Below are 19,662 nucleotides of genomic sequence, written 5' to 3'. Positions count from 1 at the left end.
GTCCACCAGGAAATACCGAATAAGCTGCATCTCGTGCGTTCGTAGAAGGTTACGCAAACTTAAATACCACTTTTCAGTCAAACCTTCTCGCGTATTTTAAAATGAAGATTGTACACAAAGGCAAAAAGATAAGTTTGTAAATTTCCTATTAATTTTATTGTACTTTGAAATTTAAGTTGTTTTAATTCTTCATTCTTAACTTTTAATTAACAAGGACAAATTCAACCTTTTATATTTTCCGAATAAAACTTTGAACTTTAATTATTTAAAAAAAATAGAAAGAAATTAGAAAGATGGGTTGTATTGCTCTAGGTTCAACTAGGCCTAAGCCACCAAAAGCATATATGGTACGGTAATACAGGGTGTTTCAAAAGGCTATTTAAATTTGAAGGAGTTGTAGGGGGTGAGTTGAGAAGTATGCCTGTTCTTTTCCCATTTTCATACGATGAGTTAAGCAAAGCCAAGCAGCAGGGAAACGCGAACATTAAGGTTTGGGTTCGTGTGATAGGTAAATAAAGGACTTTGTAAACAAAACGAGGTAACCAGCGTAAAAAATTAAACTTAAACAGAATTTAAAGTCCCTGCTGCTTGGTTTGGCGCTTGTTGCAGCCTATTTCCTGGGGCTAGTAGGCCTTACTTTGAAGCTCTCTGGTGCTCTTTTAACTCATCGTAGGAAAATGGGGGGGAAAACAGGGATACTCCTCAACTCACCCCCTAAAACTCCTTAAAATATTTGCATAATCTTTTGAAACACCCTGTATATTGGTAGAAGAGTTGGTCAAGGCACTTTTGCATCAACACGAAGTTATCAAAGCCCTCAAATTCCAAACGCAGACGCTCCTGGAGATTAAGTTGACGGAAATCTATACATAGACCTACGCGTGGTTTTTTTTCAGTAGCATTTAAATATGAACATAATGGGAGGAGATGATGAGAGAGCAGAGACGCAACTGAAAAGAAGAATAGAGGTTTTTTTGCGGTAGTTCGGTTTACCGAAATATGTCCAGGTTTTTCCTCCTCAGAAAGAATGGAGAGATGGAAGGGCTCTTCGAAAAACAAGCCAATTTTTTGGCCAGCCTAGTCTAAGACTCGCTTTTAAGTATATATATAAAAAATCCTTATAGAAGGCTGTAGTAAAGACTGAAAAGCTTAGGACCAAACTTTTCCTCTTATGGGTAGCGCTTTGTCGAACAATAGTTATTACGCTCAAAAATTGAGAAGTGATTTCCAAATCCGTTACTTGGGATTTTGCGAGTTCAATGTTACTAAAAATAGTGCCAAATCAAATTCGGGAGATCAATCAAATAGGTATTGCAGAATTTGGAAAATTCGTTATATGTCGATAGCGCATTTATATCGTAGCGTGGTTATTTTATTTTAACTCCGAAAATACCAAAAATTATATTTCAATTAAAATTGAAAAACAATTGAAGAAATATATTTCAAATTGAAAAGTGGATTGGTCATGAAAATAAAATTAGTATGTTTAAATTATGGATGCCAATTTTAAAAATATTCCAACGTATACCCTATCATTTTCGCCTCTCGTGTATATAGTTAAAATCTATTCGGCTTAGAATTCGTGTACAAAAGAAAATTATAATAATTCTTTCTTATATTAATTGAGGTATCTAAACCACCTTGATAGGGTCCAAACTGGTAGTTTCTTAGTAATGTTAGGTATAATTACAGACTAAGTTAATACCGCCGAATCGTTAGAAAAATGGAGCTCTGGTAAAAAAAACATTATATATAACGAGCGGAGTTAGTTTCATTTCAAATCGACTTTCGAGTGGGAAACCGAAAGAAACAAAGAGCCTAGAAGGTTAAGAGTAGAGGATGAGGTGCCATCTGGTGGAGTCGTGAGGAAACAAATTAGCGTTATTCGCGTCTCATGCTGCCATCTAGCGGCGGAGGGAGGAAACAATCGAAGAACCGCTTTAGTAAAATAAGGTTTATTCAAATACACGACAATGACGAGTAAAAAAAGGAGAATTCTGTAAAACAAAAATCAGCAATTTGTGTCTCGTAAAAATGCGACTAAAGCAAGCCCGACTTTATCAGGTACGGACATAAAACGGAAGATCGATACAAAACAATGGAGGAGAACGCGCAATATTTTGTACTATCAAATATTTTAAATTATTTATTTACAATACCCTCTGTTTATTTAGTTTAAAACGCTCGAATAAATAGAAATAAATTATGCATTCACGCTAACTGAACAATTTAGGCGAACCGCGCTTCGTAGGTCAGTCGCTAGTAGCGCGTTCTTCACTGGTCATCTTCTTGTTCGTAGTCCGTCGGCCTCCGGTCATCGTACGCGGCTAGTGAAGGGTTGTTCAAAACCCTAAAGAACCAGTTTTCGGGGATGTCCAAAGACGCGGGGTCTCTGCGTATTTCCACCGATCTCCCAACCAGCGTGTCTTCTATTGACCTTTGGGTGTCCATCACCGATGGCGCCACCATAGACCGCGAGTCCCTCTCATCTGCAAAGGAGACGCAATTTTATATTAGACAAAAATTATAAACGTTGATCTTTAGGATACGAAAGAGAAGTAGTTTAAGGGACAACCCTGTGAATGCTTAGTAACGTTTTCCGTCATTAAATGGGGCCAACAAAGCGTTGTATTGAGTAGAGTAAAGGCGGATGCACACATAGCCTTCGCGCGCGAAATTTCGCTAGCAAATCGCGTCGCGTCGCGTGACTTAAATAGAATGGAAGTCATGGCGCATGGGCGCGTGCGCGAAAATTCGCAGGCGAAATCGCTTGCGAACCGTATGTGTGTTTGGGCCTTAAAGCTCAAATAAATAATAGGCTCTAACGAGAGATGAGTAAAGACCTTCGCGTTTCAAAAACAGATTTTTTTAATTATTTTATGTCTCGACCGCAAAATAGACAAATTAAATAATAACAATTGTTAAGTTCTTAGAAATGTTGAAGCGTTAATAAATAATATAAAAACTGTATCTATTAGGCGCTATAAGTATCGTCAACGATGGCTAGCGCAATATAATAGGCATATTTTAATTACGATTTAACTAGGAGCAACATACACACGCGGTTTGACGAGACAATCGCGATAATTGCAAACTGCCTGGAGCAGTCTAGGGTACATGTTTCATGTTAACATCATAAATGGATACTTTTCTCCTAAGAGATGATTTATATACTTCTGAAAGCATCTATTTTTAATTTCGTGTTTAAGAATAGTTTGCTAAAACTAAGCTTGACGTTATTACATTTAATCAATGAGGTACCTGTAAGCTAGGAGCAACAAACGCAGCACCCCACACAAGGAGAACGCAACCCGTCAAAAGTCGCGTATTTTCCTGCGTACATTTTTCATTGGCTGGACGCTTTAGCGCCTGCTGCCGTCGGAAGGGGAAAATTCGGAAATTGTCTTCCCCCTTTCCGTAAAACGTTCAGCGTAAAGGTTCGTCCAATGAAATTTGTACACAACCCTACGTTAGCGTGTTTAAAAGCTAGCTGCGTTCTCCTTGTGTTTGTTGCTCCTAGCTATTTAAATGCTGAAAAGATTATAACTCATTACCTATTGAACAAAATAAATCAAACCCCATCTATAATATGTTTTATTTCGTCGAATTTAAGATTTTTAACGCTCAAAAATTACTCTGATCAAGTTGAAACTCACCCAAATCGCCACTTCTTTTTCCGAATCTCATAGGAATTCTTAACCTAGTGGCTTCTGCGTAGAATCAAAAGAAATTCAGCGTTAGTTTTTGGTACAAGGGTGTAGGAATGTGTGACACTGACCATTGTCGAATCTCTTTCCGAATCGCATGGGCACCCTAAGCCTGCACCTCTGGCACGAATCCTCGGCGTCTGATCTTAAACACAGTGCCATACAGCGGGTGGGCTGAGGGCTGGCAGGTTCGCAAAACACGACCACCAGTATAACGAAAAATAGCATCCATATGGGCAACTTCACCAATAACTGCATTTGATTAATTCCCGGAATTACGGCGAAATCACTAGAAAAAAAAAGACGTGTACATTCATTAGACACGTGCTAAATTTACATATTTACTGTTAATGTATTCTAGCATAAGAAACATAAATCTATAAGGATGATACTATCTATTCCCTCAATGCAAAATGTTGAAGGGATAGTCCTTCTCACCAATGCCAACAAAAATCATAACGAGGCTAAGGACTGACAAATCTTCAAGAGTTGTAAGTAGTTTTTACACATATTCCAAGGGATTTGTGTGTATTTGTTTCACGTACAGTGTAGCCGATACCGGCAGTGCCATCGTGTCATACTTAACTCTTTACCAGTTCGTGTTAGAAATTTCAACGATATCTAGTTCGACGCCTCGGTATCCCAATATAATATTTTTAAATCTGAGCCCAAGAAGGTAATCATTTTTCCATTTAGTGGTTTTTTACTATTTTTGCCTTAAAATGCGCATCATTTTTTTAAATTAAGAGCGATTTGGTTGGATATTACATTTAAAGTGAGATTTCGGCCCAATTTGAGGGACCCCACAACCCGTGTACGCACTATTGTCATATTTGAATTTGGACGCTTCGATAAAAGATACTCGGTTTTTACTCTCCTCTCCAAATTTATCTGGGAAGGAGCTATTTCCGGTCAGTCGGTTAAACGGTTAGAATAGCTAGCCAAAATGTCATATTTAAGCCAATTGGAGACGCGTTTTTGCATGTTAAGGCTTAGCAAAAAACCGATGTCACGTTCGAGAAAGTTTCCAGCTTTCTAATATTTCAACAAGCACTATATAAATAATAACTTATGAGTCCTGGCAGTCGGAAATATTACTTCTTGGCAATTTCTGGGAAGATGTTTTATTTAAGCGCCCATCTAACTCGTTCGCGTTTCGTTACCTTATTTCAAAAACAAGGTAACTCGAAATATTCAGTTTGTCTAAAAATTAATTTAAATTATCTTGTTCGCATTTCGCAACTTTATTTCCAAAACCAGGTAACTAGAAAATTTCGGTTTGTCTAAAAATTAATTTAAATTAAAGAGTTTGCGTTTTGCTAATTTATTTCCAAAACCAGATAACTCGAAAAATTAATTTTCGATAAAATTCTTCTTTGGGTTTATTAAGTTAATGCACAAGATTATTGAAAATTTGTTCAAATTTAAATTTAATATTTAAAATATAGTTAATACAACGGGAGGATTTCTGACCACATTGTGTGTAGTTAAATTTCCGTGACAACTTGTTTAAATCGCCAGGCAAATTTTCGTTGCAAGACCTTTTTTAAGGAGCAACCAATGCCTTGTGAAAATTGTAACGCTTTCAAAAGTAACAATAAACGTTTACTTAGGCAAAATGATGTTGAATTATTGAATTGTAACATAACATTGGTTAAAATAAACACTCGCTTCATTTTTATATATAGTTTTTTGAACATTTTTGACAAAAATGGTTTTTGGCTAGTATTTCATATTTAAAATCAGCTAGGCTAATACCCTAAGCACCACCTTAGGCCTAAGTCACCAAGCGACTTTTAAAGCCTTTAATTCAGGTGGCCGGGTTACAATGCGTAGGATGGTGGTGGCAAGCCCTGCATGCCACGCGAGCCAACAGCTCCCTACACTAACTATTTCCAAATAGCCTTGCAGTGATTCTACCGAGAAAGATGGTAGGGAATGACGACTTACGTTTACGCAATAGGTTTGCGACCAACAGTCATTCACTGATTAGTATTTTTGTAAAGAATTATTTTGTAAAAAAATTTGTTGAAAAAAAATGCTTAATGGAGAAGCATTGATGACATTTACTAAGAACGTCATTGAATAATCAAACCTGGAGGCGGAATTGGGTAATTAGATTTAATTTACAATTGTAAAAAAATTAAGATTTAAAAATATTATGGTTGACTTTAACTCAAATATCTCGCCTTATAGGTTGAATTTCCAATATGGCATTTTCGACACGTAACAGAACGGAAACTTATTTATTATTAATATTTTCATTAATTTTGTCCAATTAAAAGGATGTGTACGAAAATTAATCGATTTAAATATTTGTAGATACGCCTTGGTCACAAAGTCGTTCTTTTTTTCTGCTTACACACGAAGCAAAACGGTTTGCGATTCATGTTGGGCAACAACTTTTCGCGAAAATGTTGGCTCGTGTCAAGATATCGCTAAATCTCCTCGTAGACTTCACTTCAAATATTTCAGATCATGGATGGTTTTACCAAATTCGGATATCTTGATCACACTGAGGGTCAGGGATGCTCAAAATGTGTGTTTTTTTTCAAAATGTAAAATACAAAATACATTCTCCACAACTCAAAATGCAAAATGTGAAATGCAAAATACTTTCTCCACAACTCAAAATGCAAAATGTGAAATGCGAAATACTTTTTCCATAACTTAAAATGTAAAATGTAAAATGCAAAACACTTTTTCCATAACCCAAAATGCAAAATACAAAATGCATTTTGAAAATTGGTTTGTCTAAATGTAAAATGGTTTTTCAAAATGCTAAATGTAAAATGTGAAATGGTTTTTCAAAATGCTAAATGTAAAATGTAAAATGGTTTTTCAAAATGCTAAATGTAAAATGTAAAATGGTTTTTCAAAATGCTAAATGTAAAATGGTTTTTCAAAATTCTAAATGTAAAATGTAAAATGGTTTTTCAAAATGCTAAATGTAAAATGTAAAATGGTTTTTCAAAATGCTAAATGTAAAATGTAAAATGGTTTTTCAAAATGCTAAATGTAAAATGTAAAATGGTTTTTCAAAATGCTAAATGTAAAATGTAAAATGGTTTTTCAAAATGCTAAATGTAAAATGGTTTTTCAAAATGCTAAATGTAAAATGGTTTTTCAAAATTCTAAATGTAAAATGTAAAATGGTTTTTCAAAATGCTAAATGTAAAATGTAAAATGGTTTTTCAAAATGCTAAATGTAAAATGTAAAATGGTTTTTCAAAATGCTAAATGTAAAATGTAAAATGGTTTTTCAAAATGCTAAATGTAAAATGTAAAATGTAAAATGGTTTTTCAAAATGCTAAATGTAAAATGTAAAATGGTTTTTCAACATGCTAAATGTAAAATGTAAAATGGTTTTTCAAAATGCTAAATGTAAAATGTAAAATGTAAAATGGTTTTTCAAAATGCTAAATGTAAAATGTAAAATGGTTTTTCAAAATGCTAAATGTAAAATGTAAAATGGTTTTTCAAAATGCTAAATGTAAAATGTAAAATGGTTTTTCAAAATGCTAAATGTAAAATGTAAAATGGTTTTTCAAAATGCTAAATGTAAAATGTAAAATGGTTTTTCAAAATGCTAAATGTAAAATGTAAAATGGTTTTTCAAAATGCTAAATGTAAAATGTAAAATGGTTTTTCAAAATGCTAAATGTAAAATGTAAAATGGTTTTTCAAAATGCTAAATGTAAAATGGTTTTTCAAAATGCTAAATGTTTTTACAAATGCACTCTGTTTACTTTTTATTAGTCGCATACATTTACAATGAATTTATTGTACACGTGGGAAACATTTATTAATTAATTAGTATTAATTAGTAATTATTACTAATTAATAAAAATTGCGTAGAGATTTCAAAACCATCCTCGCAGCCAGCGTGGGAAATAAAACGGTGGCACTGTGCGAATGTTCGTCTGCTTCTGACTGGGTGAGTAACTGAATATCGCCATCTATGATTATTTGGTAGTAAATAGCAGACGAACTCTCTCTACAAGAGCTGTGATGATGGTACCAGAGTAAAAACATTTTGAAAATGTTTTTCCACATATCAAACCCACAAAATGCAAAATGTAAAATGCAAAATACTTTTTCTAACTCAAAATGCAAAATGGTATTTTGCATTTTGCATTTTCAAGTGGCATTACTTGATTAATTAGTTTTCGAGATCACAGAACGAAGTTTAGTTGCTTCTACTATTAAAGCACCATGACCAACCAAATTTAAGATACCATTCTATTAAGTGTGGTGATTTTTGTGTCCACTATCAAACTAAACGGTTATTAAAGGGAGTATGACCTTCCTAGTTTGGTAGGGTGCGATAAGCTTACTAAAAATCCACACGAGGCGCTTCGGTTAGTCAGTAGAATTAATTCCAGATAGAACTTCTACTATCCAGCTGTTGATGACCTATAAGCGCAGTCAGTTGCCTAGTTAAATATATTGATTTTAGTCCAAAACCCTACTGATTTTACGGTTATATTTTTAAACAAAACCATCTTAACTATTGAAATAACTATTTACATAGTCACTGAGATATATTTATGTTATAAACCAACTATATTTTGAAAAACCATCTATTCGTGTAGGTTATCTTAGCTTTATGTTAAAAATCGACTGTAATCGAATTTAGAAGGAAAATGATAGGTTGAAAAATCCTATTAATTCTTCCGAAACTACGCCTATATTTTTTCTTCTTTCGTGCTCGGGGGGAATGAAGGACTTTTCTCCCTAAATATCGATAAAGGTTATACTCCCTTTAAGAACAGAAAACGTCAACAACTTCCTCGGGTTAATGGTAACGAGCCTTTGGCTCGCGTGGCATGAGGGGCTTGCCACCGGCCACCCGAATTAACAGCAATAAGATTCGCTAGATGCTTTGGGTGGTGCCTTGGGTATTAGCCCAGCTGATTATTACCACTGACTTAAGGTCATTCGCTTGTAAATATTAGATTCTATTTTGGTCCATACCAATGTCAGATTTGGGAAACACTTCGGAATCCAATCTAAGCGTTTGTGGGGGTGTTAACGACATTGTATTTTTAGCAATGAAGAATAAAAATCAATAACAGAATATTTTAAGTCGTTATAAAGGCAGCTTTGGCGGGAGTCAGAACGGAAAAACCCCAATTTCTGGCTTTTGCACAAAAGTCCCACGCTTAAACCCAATACTAATAATATTCCGGATATTGGTGGCTGGGAAATCGAAACCAGTTCCGATGGCGCGCGGCGGATACCAAAGACCCGCTTAGAAATTACTCGGAGCTCTTCTTATAAGATGCCCATATACAGAGCGAAACAGAGAAAGATAAAAAAAAAACGATTAACCATAAGGCCTTGCCTAAGAAAAGCAGAAAAAAAACCTGAACATATCTGGAAACATGACACTGATATTTACCTAAAAGCAATTTTCAAACAAATTGCATCTGTTTTTTTTTCTACTTTACAAGACTTGCGTCATAAGACGATAATTTAAGCTCAGTGATACGGTAGATGACGCTAGCGGTTGATGACGTAACAGAATGGATATGCCTACTTTAACATTGACTGATTGCTTTTTTTTCTGAAAATAGATTCTATTAGTTCAGGGTTCATACAGAGCTGGAAAACCTAAAAATATCCGGGAATTAGATTGTCGACAGAAAAATCAGTTAAACTGCCCTTTTCTTAATACAAATTTGGAAAAACAGGGAAATTTACGATGGTTGAAAGAGTTTACCCTAAATAGTAAAATATTTTACATAAATAAATTTTTGTTAATAAAGACGGGTCAATGACATGGAGAGTTACCCTAGGTAAGTGTTTGCCACATAATAACATAAAACCTTAGTTTTTATAGAGGTTATCTTAAAACCTGTAGAAATCAGGAAATATCAGTGGAAAAACCTCGAAATATCACGGAAATCAGTTTGTCAATAGTTATAGGACTGTAGAAATCAGGAAATATCAGTGGAAAAACCCGGAAATATCACGGAAATCAGTTTGTCAATAGTTATAGGACTGTAGAAATCAGGAAATATCAGTGGAAAAGACCTGGAAATATCACGGAAATCAGTTTGTCAATAGTTGTAGGAACCTTGTAGATCTACAACATGATTCTCAATCACTAAAAACTATCGTATAATATATTTATGTCATTGGGTGTCGCTTTTGGCTGCGTGTCCAACCTAGGTGCGTTTGGTTGAGGACTAAAAAATGTCCTATATTTGCAATGGGATCATGTGGCTTCGCTTTATTTAACACGTTCGCCATCTGGTGATCAAGGCCTCGCTTAAATTGCGATTAAAATATTTTCAATTAAACAAAAATAAGTTAAAATATGAAGCATCCAACGGCTTTTAATTAGAACCGCCATTAGCTTTAAAGGGAATATGAACTTACATGTTTCTGGTGGATCAACGACTTTCTTCCACCAGGTTTAACAGATACTAAGAATGATTAAGAGGTATAGTACGCTCGCTGCCTTAGTTCCAAAACCACTTAAATCTGCTTATATGTTTTTTTCCGTTTATCGAAATAACATTTCAAACTTTCCGTTTATCAGAATTATTTAAAAAAGGGTCAATATCGTAGAATTATTTTTTTAAATATACTTAAATTGTTTTTGGAAATTTTGAGATACCAGTTTTTTGCAATAAAGATATAGACTAAATTTCCCCCCTTCTCGATTGAGACTTATTCATTGAAACATTGATTCTGATAATCTCTCGTCAGATTCGCGTTTGATGTTATTAACGTCTAACCAAGTGAAAGTGTTGGTTGCACGCAAATCCGATCAAGAAATATTTTCTGAAATATGTCACTTTTATTTTATAATTCCGCCAAAATGTTTCTTATTTTTTTGGGTTTAAATCTAACCTGTTTAGGACCCGAAAATCTGATTCGATACATCGTTACCTGAGTTTAAAAACATCGTAACTCTGTTATGAACATTTTCTAAATTAATTTGGTTTTAATCTTTCTCCATAATATACTTTATTACACCATAAAGATAATAAAAATGCGATTCTTAATATTTTATTTTTCTTTACAAACTACGATATTTTTAAATTGAGGTAATGATGTGTTTGTCTTAATTACTTATTAATAAGGACTTGGCAGCATGACGTGGATAATACGTCACCCATGCTTTTTCCAATTGAAATAAAAGTATACCAGCATGGCGGCCTTATCCAAAGGTGCAGCGTGACGTCATGCTGCCCAGTCTCTATTAAATAATTATAATTTAGTACGCATTAACGATTGAAACACCGCCAATAATTGAAACACGTTCGAACAAAAATATTTTTGGGAAATCTCGAAAAATGTAAAAAATTTATAAAAACAAACCTATTTTAACTAAATGTTCTGCACTCTTACAGGCCGGGCCCCAGCTAGTTGTTGTTATAGTTAGCGTAACAAAATCTTAAAAATGTAATGAATTTTCCTTGTAAATAATATCTAATTGAAAAGGTCAAAACGATAGGGAAATTTATACCACAGAATCGAGAATATTAACTTTTAGTTCGGTAGCCAACGTCACTCTCGAAAAAGCCACGTAAAACTGACCAAAATAATTTTTTTTAAAATACCCAATTAACATAAACCTTGTACCCTAGATTCGAAATAACTGCCTCGCGCATGGTCAATGGCGTTTACCCACTTCCTGCCGTGATAGGACTGTGGCAGCTAGGAGCAACAAATACAAGGAGAAAGCAGCTAGCCTTTAATCACAAACACAGCACCCCACACGAGGAGAACGCAACCCGTCAAAAGTCGTTTATTTTCTTGCGTACATATTTCATTGGACGAACCTTTACGCTGAAAGTTTTACGGAAAGGGGGAAGACAATTTCCGAATTTTCCCCTTCCGACGGCATCAGGCGCTAAAGCGTCTAACCAATGAAAATTGTACGCAAGAAAATAAACGACTTTTGACGGGTTGCGTTCTCCTCGTGTGGGGTGCTGTGTTTGTTGCTCCTAGATGGCAGTGACCGATGGAGGCAATTTTTCGGAGGTCACGTTCCGGAAGTGAGTAAGCGCTTCGTTACAAAACCGTCCACGGAAAACTCTCTGAATTCGAATCTAGGGTACGGAGTTCTATATTGTCTTTGGTTATACTAACCCCGAAGGGGTAGTCACTTAACAAATCTGGTGTACAAATAGTGAGAAATCGAAATAATTATTTCCGGAAATCTAGAAATACAGGTTAAATATTAAAAATATTTTCGATATTTCTGGAAATCTAGAAATACAGGTTAAATATTAAAAATATTTTCGATATTTCTGGAAATCTAGAAATACATGTTAAATATTAAAAATATTTTCGATATTTCTGGAAATCTAGAAATACAGGTTAAATATTAAAAATATTTTCGATATTTCTGGAAATCTAGAAATACAGGTTAAATATTAAAAACATTTTCGATAGTTCTGGAAATATAGAAATAGAGGAGAAATATTAGAAATCTTGAGAAACCCAAAGAAATATCAGAAATCTCGAGAAATTCAAAGAAATATCAGAAATCTCGAGAAATTCAAAGAAATATTTTCGATATTTCTGGAAATCTAGAAATACATTAGAAATATTAGAAATCTAGAGTAATCCAAAGAAATAGTAGAAACGTCGAGAAATCGAAAGAAATATGGAAAATCTGGAGAGATAAACGGAAATATTTTCAATATTTATAGAAATTGATAAATCCAAAGAAATATAAGGAAATATCGAGAAATCGAAATAAATATTGGAAATCTAGAGAAATAAACGGATATTATTTTGATATTTCGGGAAATCTAGAGAAATAAACGGGAATAATTTTGATATTTCTGGAAATCTAGAAATACATTTTATTTTTCTGGAAATCTGGAAATATTTAAGAAATATCGGAAATATTTAAGAAATATCGGAAATATTTAAGAAATATCGGAAATATTGAAAAAATTTCGGAAATATTTAAGAAATATCGGAAATATTTAAGAAATATCGGAAATATTTAAGAAATATCGGAAATATTTAAGATATATCGGAAATATTTAAGAAATATCGGAAATATTTAAGAAATAAGTGGCCACCCCCTCGACTAATCCGATGTGATTGAATAGAATTGTAAAACAGGCCTAGTTGGCAAAATGAAGCATATCGTACCTTTAAGTTTTGGAGTGCAAAGGAGCTCTCTACCACATCACCCCCCCAAACGTTATAGAGCCACCAAATTTCATCCTTGTTTTCAAAAAGCACCGGGCCCACTCATTGCCCCCTCCCAAGTTATAATAGTTGGCAAATTTAATTTCTTTCAGATCGGATCGCGCTAAGCGCCTCCTGGGAGACAACAATATCAATAATTTTGGCTCATTACTATAACGATAAAGAAGGAACCTACAGCGATACGGCTCGGCGTTAGAATGGTTATAGAGAAAATCGGAAATCGCCTATAGTTAGAATGCAAAATCTGGTGTGTCTGGTCAGTAATCTCCGGCATTATAACGTGGGAAAATTTTCCAGAGGCGTAGAAAGGCGAAGATGGATCCTTCGAAGGTGGGACGTTAGAATGGTTCTGGTCAGAAATTTACGACAATATAACCTGGCTAAAATTGCTAGGCGCGAGAAAGGCGAAGATGGATCCTTCGGAGGTGGGACGTTAGAGTGGTTTTGGTTAGAAATTTACGACAATATAACCTGGCTAAAATTGCTAGGCGCGAGAAAGGCGAAGATGGATCCTTCGGAGGTGGAACGTTAGAGTGGTTCTGGTCAGAAAGTTACGACAATATAACCTGGAAAAATTGCGAGACGCGAGAAAGGTGAAGACGGTACATTTGGAGCTGGGACGATAGAACGACTTAAAAGGTCAGGCTCGAAAACGGCCTTAGAGTTTCATATTTCGTGCAACCAACAAGAACATCTGATTAATTAGAAAATAATGCTAACAGTTTCAGGCCTTATACTCACTTACACAGTAAAATTTACTGAGTTAAGTGACTAAAATTTATAAAATAGTAACCAAAAAAAGTGATTAAATAGTGAATAAATAATTAGGAAAACCAAGTTTTTAAAGTGTAAAATAATACTGTTTTATTGCAGTAGGAATATCTTAAAGGCCGACTACATAAATCTTCGGTTTACTCTGTTTGCACTGGAAGTAGGCTGACTGCATGGCACACGTGTATTGCAGTAAGCCTACTTCCAGTGAAAGACAGAGGTAAACCGAAGATCTATGTAGTCGGCCTTTAAAGCAAGTTTTGATTATTATGAATTGCGTAGTAGGGTGGAAAGCAAGCCCTTCATGCCACGTGAGCCAACAGCTCCCTACACTAACTATTACCGTAAACCTAAGCAAGTTTTTATGGAAAGAGGAAACCGAAGAACTCGGTTGAAAACCCCTTTAACCAGTGAGGAGAGAACAAGTTTGCAAACTACGCAGGAGGAGTTGTTCCGAGTTTTCACCCAGTCCCAAAAGGTGTGATCGAGCCCGGCTCCTCTTGCTGCGAAGCGAAGTGCTAACCACTCCGCCACCCCGCATATTAAAGGTATTAAAAGTCGCTAGATGTCTTGGGCCTAGCTGATTAAAATGATTATTAAATGTGCAAAATGAATATATAATATATTATCTTCAAGTTTTCATTTTATATTAAGAATGATGTTGAAAATTTGTACCGGTTTCGTGAAAAAATAAATTTAATTAACCCGGATTATAAATTTGAATCTTGTTGAAGCTAAGCCACAGCCAGTGGTTAAAGTCTGTGTTTACTTGAATAGTAAGTTCCAAGAATTTTCCTCTTTTGATAGAGTATCCATTGAGATGATAAGGGTGTGTCGCTTAGCGAATGAAGCCTCTCCATTGACGAAACAATTAACGCCAGATGACACCGTTTCGGATAAAGGAACCTTGAGCGAAACTGACTCGAATGTTATCAAAGAGAATTAATGTTAGAGAGAAAAAAAAGGTAAGCTACGATTTTCTAAAAAATCAAATTCTTGGTAGAACAGTAGTGTGAGGAAGAGAAAATTTGTTCGTTTTCGCGACTTTTTACCGGGAATCGACCTTTGATTGATTGAGTGGTCTGTTGAGAGAGGTATTCGTGGATAGCTTTCCACCGAGTTCTTTTCCGTTTTAAGCAATCTACTGCAGTTCCCGGTATTGGCCTTAGCGATGCGCGTTTGGAAACTATTCGCGTATAGCTTAATCCCCGGATTTGAGAGTATGACGATAGCCCACTTTCTGGGGAAACAAATCTTTGGTTCGTAATGCTCTCACGCTAGAAAGTGCTCGCTAAACTTTTGCCGGCAAGATTCCGAAATGACTACGAATGACGCTGTATATAATCTATAAAGCGAGATTTGGCCCCTGAAGAAATCACTTTATCTGGCTAAATTTAAACGTAAAGATACCGTCATTAATTTTGATATATTCCGTTGATTGTATAACGACTAGAAAACTATATGTACAATTTTTATTAAGTTGAATTCCCAGTAACGCGTAACGCGGACAGAATTATGTATAAGGATATTTCTTGGAACGGACTATCGCTGTAAGTGGAATTAAAAGGGATATCAAAAGTATGTTCGTCATTGTTCATGAACGAGTCATACAAAGTGTATCACTGATTTAAAACACCAAAGTATTTATTTTATAGTAGACTAACGTTAATTATGATTTTAACTAAAGTTAATAATAATTTTCACTAGCATTCATAGTGATTTTAAATAATTTTAATATTGAATTTATTCAAGGTTAGTCATTATTTTATTTCGTGGTAATAGTGATTTTAACTAGCATTCATAGTGGTTTTAAATAATTTTAATATTGAATTTATTTATTTTAGCTAGCATTTCTAGTGATTTTAAATAATTTTAATATTGAATTTATTTATTTTAGCTAGCATTCCTAGTGATTTTAAATAATTTTAATATTGAATTTAATCAAGATTAGTAATGATTTTATTTCGTGGTAATAATAATTTTAATCATAAACGCAAAATTTAACCATGGTTAATTTAAACTAGTACATTACTTACTATTTACTAGTAATAATAATTTTAACTAGCATTCATAGTGATTTTAAATAATTTTAATATTGAATTTATTCAAGGTTAGTAATGTTTTTTTCGTAGTAATAATAATTTTAATTCGTGGTAATAATAATTTTAATTCGTGATAATAATAATTTTAATTAATGTTTAAAATGATTTTAACTAATGTTAGTAATTTTTGCTAATGCTTGTAATATTTTTAACTGTTAGTTTTTTGCTAATGCTAGTGATATTTTTAACTGTTATTTTTTTGCTAATGCTAGAAATAATTTTAACTTTCAGTAATTTTTAACTAATGCTAGAAACTATTTTCGCTGTTAGTAATTTTTAAGAAATTTAGTAGTGATTTAAACTAATGTTAATATTGATTTTAATTAAACTTAGTAATGGTTCTATCTAATTATAATTTTAGTTCATGTTAAATATGATTTTTGTCAAATGTTAAATATGATTTTTAACAAATGTTAGTAGTATTTTTAACCAATGCTAGTAATGTTTTTAACTCTTGTTAGTAATTATTTAAAAATGATTCACAAATTAAAAACAAACCATTTCGTGTCACAACGCAGCTGTAAAAATATTAAAAAGGTCGTGTTGGTTTTCGCTATCAATTCCTATTAAACAATAAGAACTCTCTTAGATTTCAAAGCAAAAAATGAACAATATTTATAACAACAAATACGAAACCGTATTAAAAATAGCAATGATTTGGAAGAAAGGCTTTCGATAATACCGCATGGGGGCGCTAGTGACGCGTTTAATAATATTTTCGTACACGCAAAAAGACCTACGCAAAAGAAACAATTGAAAATGAGATTTATCAGAGGCAAACAATGCTTTTTGAGAAAAAGGGAGGCTCTAAAAACCATCGGGACTGGAGGAAATCTGCTTTTAAACTGCGGGCGTGCACTCTTTTTTTTTCTTTTTGGCATTCAGTATCATCCCATTGAAACCAGTTCGCCAACCTATCATTTATTTATTTCGCAGAAACAAGCTCTTCGAGAATCCGCTGGGAAATCAAGCCGCGACCATCGAGAGATAGCCGACCAATAAATAAAGATGAACTGGAAACATTGAAAACCCTCAATGGCGTGTAGCCGAACTATTCGCTGGTATTTCCGTTGTTTGCATTTTACCTAATTCTGTCGAACTCGTCTCGTACTTCTCTAGTTTTGGAATTATGGTGATCGTGTATGCTGATTTGGCTTCCCTCGCAGCGTTACCCTTTTCAAATGTTGGGTATCATTTCTTTCTACATTTTTCAGTATCAAAAATCCACTCGTCCAAGGAAACGTAAAGTTCACTCGCGTGAAATATCAAATAAAGTCAAGCCACGAAACCAGCCACGTGTCATTACGAATATCAACGCTGGCGGACCTAATTTGGATTACTTTGGCACCTCAAACGCGAAAACAATCTCTAAGCTATTTATTTGAAAGTAATAGGTCCCTGTGCATTTTAAGGCGAATTTCTGAACTAGTTTGTGAAAACAGTTTTCCGAGAACTTGGTGCGAGCAAGTTAAAGTTTTATTTATTTTTATTATATTTTAGGCGTAATTTACAACCTTTAATTTTAAGTAGATCGAGAAATATACATACATGAAAAAAAATTGATGTCACGGTATAGTTTAATCTGGTAAAATGACTCGCTAGTAAAATGAGTAATTTTGGACCGCAATTTTAATGGCCAAAATTTTAAGATGGACCGGGTTCTTTATAGCGCGCCTATAAATGGTTCCCCTCACGTTCCCTACTTCACTAAACCATTTAACACTAGAGAGCATTATTATTATCTCACTCGAGCGAACCTAAATCAAAAGCGGGTTTTCGGAAGTATAAATTAGGAAGCAATTTTCCAAAAACTTTCCAAGTTTCTCGATACAGCTACGTGGCTGGAATGGTGAGCTGAGCAACAAGTAGCTTTTAATGGAACGCTCCCAATGTGATAACATAAGGGAGAGAGAGAGTGAGAGTTCGTTATGTAGTTTATCCTATGGGACTAACAAAGCCTCCTATTAATTGCTTAATTTAGCCCGAGAGACGCACAAAGCGACGCGTTTTTCTTCCAGCGACTCGTCTCAATTTAGGCTGAGACGTCAAAGTTGTAATTTGTCGAACCAACGTAGACAGAGTCGTTCGTCTTAAGAATATTCGCGGTAAAAACGGAGCCTAATCTTTCAAACACCCAATTAAAAACGCAATCGATTGCCCGGGGGGTGGAAGGGGGATTGTTTCGCCGGACAAGTGAACCCTAATTACAGTGACAAAGGCGGTTCATTTTCTCTGATTTCTTCCTTAAACGCTTCCGAAAGAATGGGGTTTCATCATAACTCAACTTTTTCCATTTTTTTGTTCAGTTTCATAAACGATTGGTATGCTTTCGTACTAAATGTTCTCCAGAATGGAGGCTAAGATGGAATAAGTATTACTTGGTAAACTTTTAATTTGAAATTATTAAAATAAAATTATTTTCTTGTCAAATCGGGTTAAATAAAAATTTAAATTAAATCGAAATGAAGTCGTTTGTTTATGATTATTGTCTACGGACAATTACATTTGGACTGCAATGCAGAAATAATAGGCAGGTTATTTCAGCGCTAGAAAACGTGTACGGGAAACTTGTAGGATTGAAGACGTAGCTTTGCTGTGTACAATCGACGCTACATCAAGTTCCCTCTTTCCAGTTTATTGTCAGAATCAAAATAATGTTTACGCGTAACGTATGCTGATTTATTAAATTTTAAATAAAGACTCTTTAAAAATGCAAATGAAATAATTTCTACGGGAACGGTACATTCTGAAACCGGCGAAATGTTTCGTAACTGACAATCGTTTCGAAAATTAAAACGGAATTTAGAATATTCTGATCAATTTCATGTACATTATTCAACCTTTCGAAAATTAAAACGGAATTTAAGGTACATTATTCGACCAAATAAGGCAAAACAGAATTAAATCAAAACGCAAACTATGACGTAAAATTACTACCAAAGTTAAAAGTTGAAAGTACTTACGTTAGGGATTCGAAAAAACGGAAGAACAGTCGTGTCGATGGTGTCCAATAACGATCCAACAAAGTAGCGTCGAGTTCGGAAATGAAGTGTGCGTCGGGTGGAAAGCGGGACCCGAAAGATGCGAAGCCGCGCCAGTCGCAAAAACTTTATTGGAAAAGAGAAGTTGCTTCCTTTCGGCCTATATGTCATCCTTCGAGTCCCCCGTCGAAGGCAAAGGCAAAGGCTCCGAAGCGCGCCTGCGTCACCAACTCGCCCAAGTTCTCCGAATCGCCTCCATTGGTCCAAAGTCAGGCGAAAGCCTCCCAAAAACGGGGGAAGATATTCGCCGAAAAACTAAATCCCCCGCAAACACTTCGTGTTTCTTGCTAATAGCCATTTCGATCACGAAAAATGATAAATTCGCGAGCGCGCGAGGCTCAATTAGCGGAATAACCGAGAGGGGGAAAGACCCCCCCCCCCATTGATTAGAAATCTCTCTAAAACGCTTTTATCTTTCTGTCAAGCTCACTTTGAGCAGACGGATTTTAGACTAGCGTGATTTATAAGGCTAATTATTTAATACTCTCTTGGCGCTTGCTCGTTTATAAACGGACATTTTACTCTCCGTAATTGACCATGAGAATGGTCACGTCATATTTGAAAGGAGTTGGTTGCCAAGAGCGTTTAAAAAAATAATAAACATTCAGTCGCCATCTTAAAAGGAGTACATTTATAAAGAGGAATCGCTTTTAAATAATTCGTTGTTAAACGCCTAGGATTTATTCTGCCTGTTTTCCTTTAAGTTTACTTCCCGCCGCGCAAATATCCTGGTGGTAGGCCAACCGCGGAACACGTTGGCCTACCACCAGGATATTTGCGCGGCGGGAAGTAAACTTAAAGGAAATCCTAGGCCTTTAACTTTTTTTACCCGGAACTTCAATTAGTCAAAT

At 34.8% G+C, this 19,662-nt stretch overlaps 1 protein-coding gene across 1 annotated transcript; it reads right to left on the bottom strand.

Moving 5' to 3' along the window:
- Positions 1–2,038: 2,038 nt before the first annotated feature.
- Positions 2,039–18,860, bottom strand: LOC149948060 (uncharacterized). Its single transcript, XM_090172526.1, has 4 exons — positions 18,734–18,860; positions 3,779–3,996; positions 3,657–3,710; positions 2,039–2,489 (listed from the first exon to the last, which is right to left on the bottom strand). The coding sequence occupies exons 2-4, from the start codon at positions 3,963–3,965 to the stop codon at positions 2,275–2,277; spliced, it is 456 nt and encodes a 151-aa protein (XP_090028652.1). The 5' UTR covers positions 3,966–3,996; positions 18,734–18,860; the 3' UTR covers positions 2,039–2,274.
- Positions 18,861–19,662: the final 802 nt, after the last annotated feature.

Source organism: Leiobunum rupestre, chromosome 4 (genome assembly GCF_980474605.1).
Source record: "Leiobunum rupestre chromosome 4, qqLeiRupe1.1.hap1, whole genome shotgun sequence".
NCBI lineage: Eukaryota > Metazoa > Arthropoda > Arachnida > Opiliones > Sclerosomatidae > Leiobunum > Leiobunum rupestre.
The sequence above is the reverse complement of the archived record's forward strand: the minus strand, read 5'-3'. Positions and strand labels throughout refer to the sequence as shown.

Excerpts from the sequence above, each read along its gene's own strand:
- LOC149948060 (XM_090172526.1), bottom strand. The coding sequence starts at position 3,965 with ATGCAGTTATTGGTGAAGTTGCCCATATGGATGCTATTTTTCGTTATA. Across the intron at positions 3,711-3,778 it reads CGGAAAGAGATTCGACAATG|AAGCCACTAGGTTAAGAATT; the intron begins GTCAGTGTCACA and ends GATTCTACGCAG. Across the intron at positions 2,490-3,656 it reads AAAAAGAAGTGGCGATTTGG|ATGAGAGGGACTCGCGGTCT; the intron begins GTGAGTTTCAAC and ends TCTCCTTTGCAG.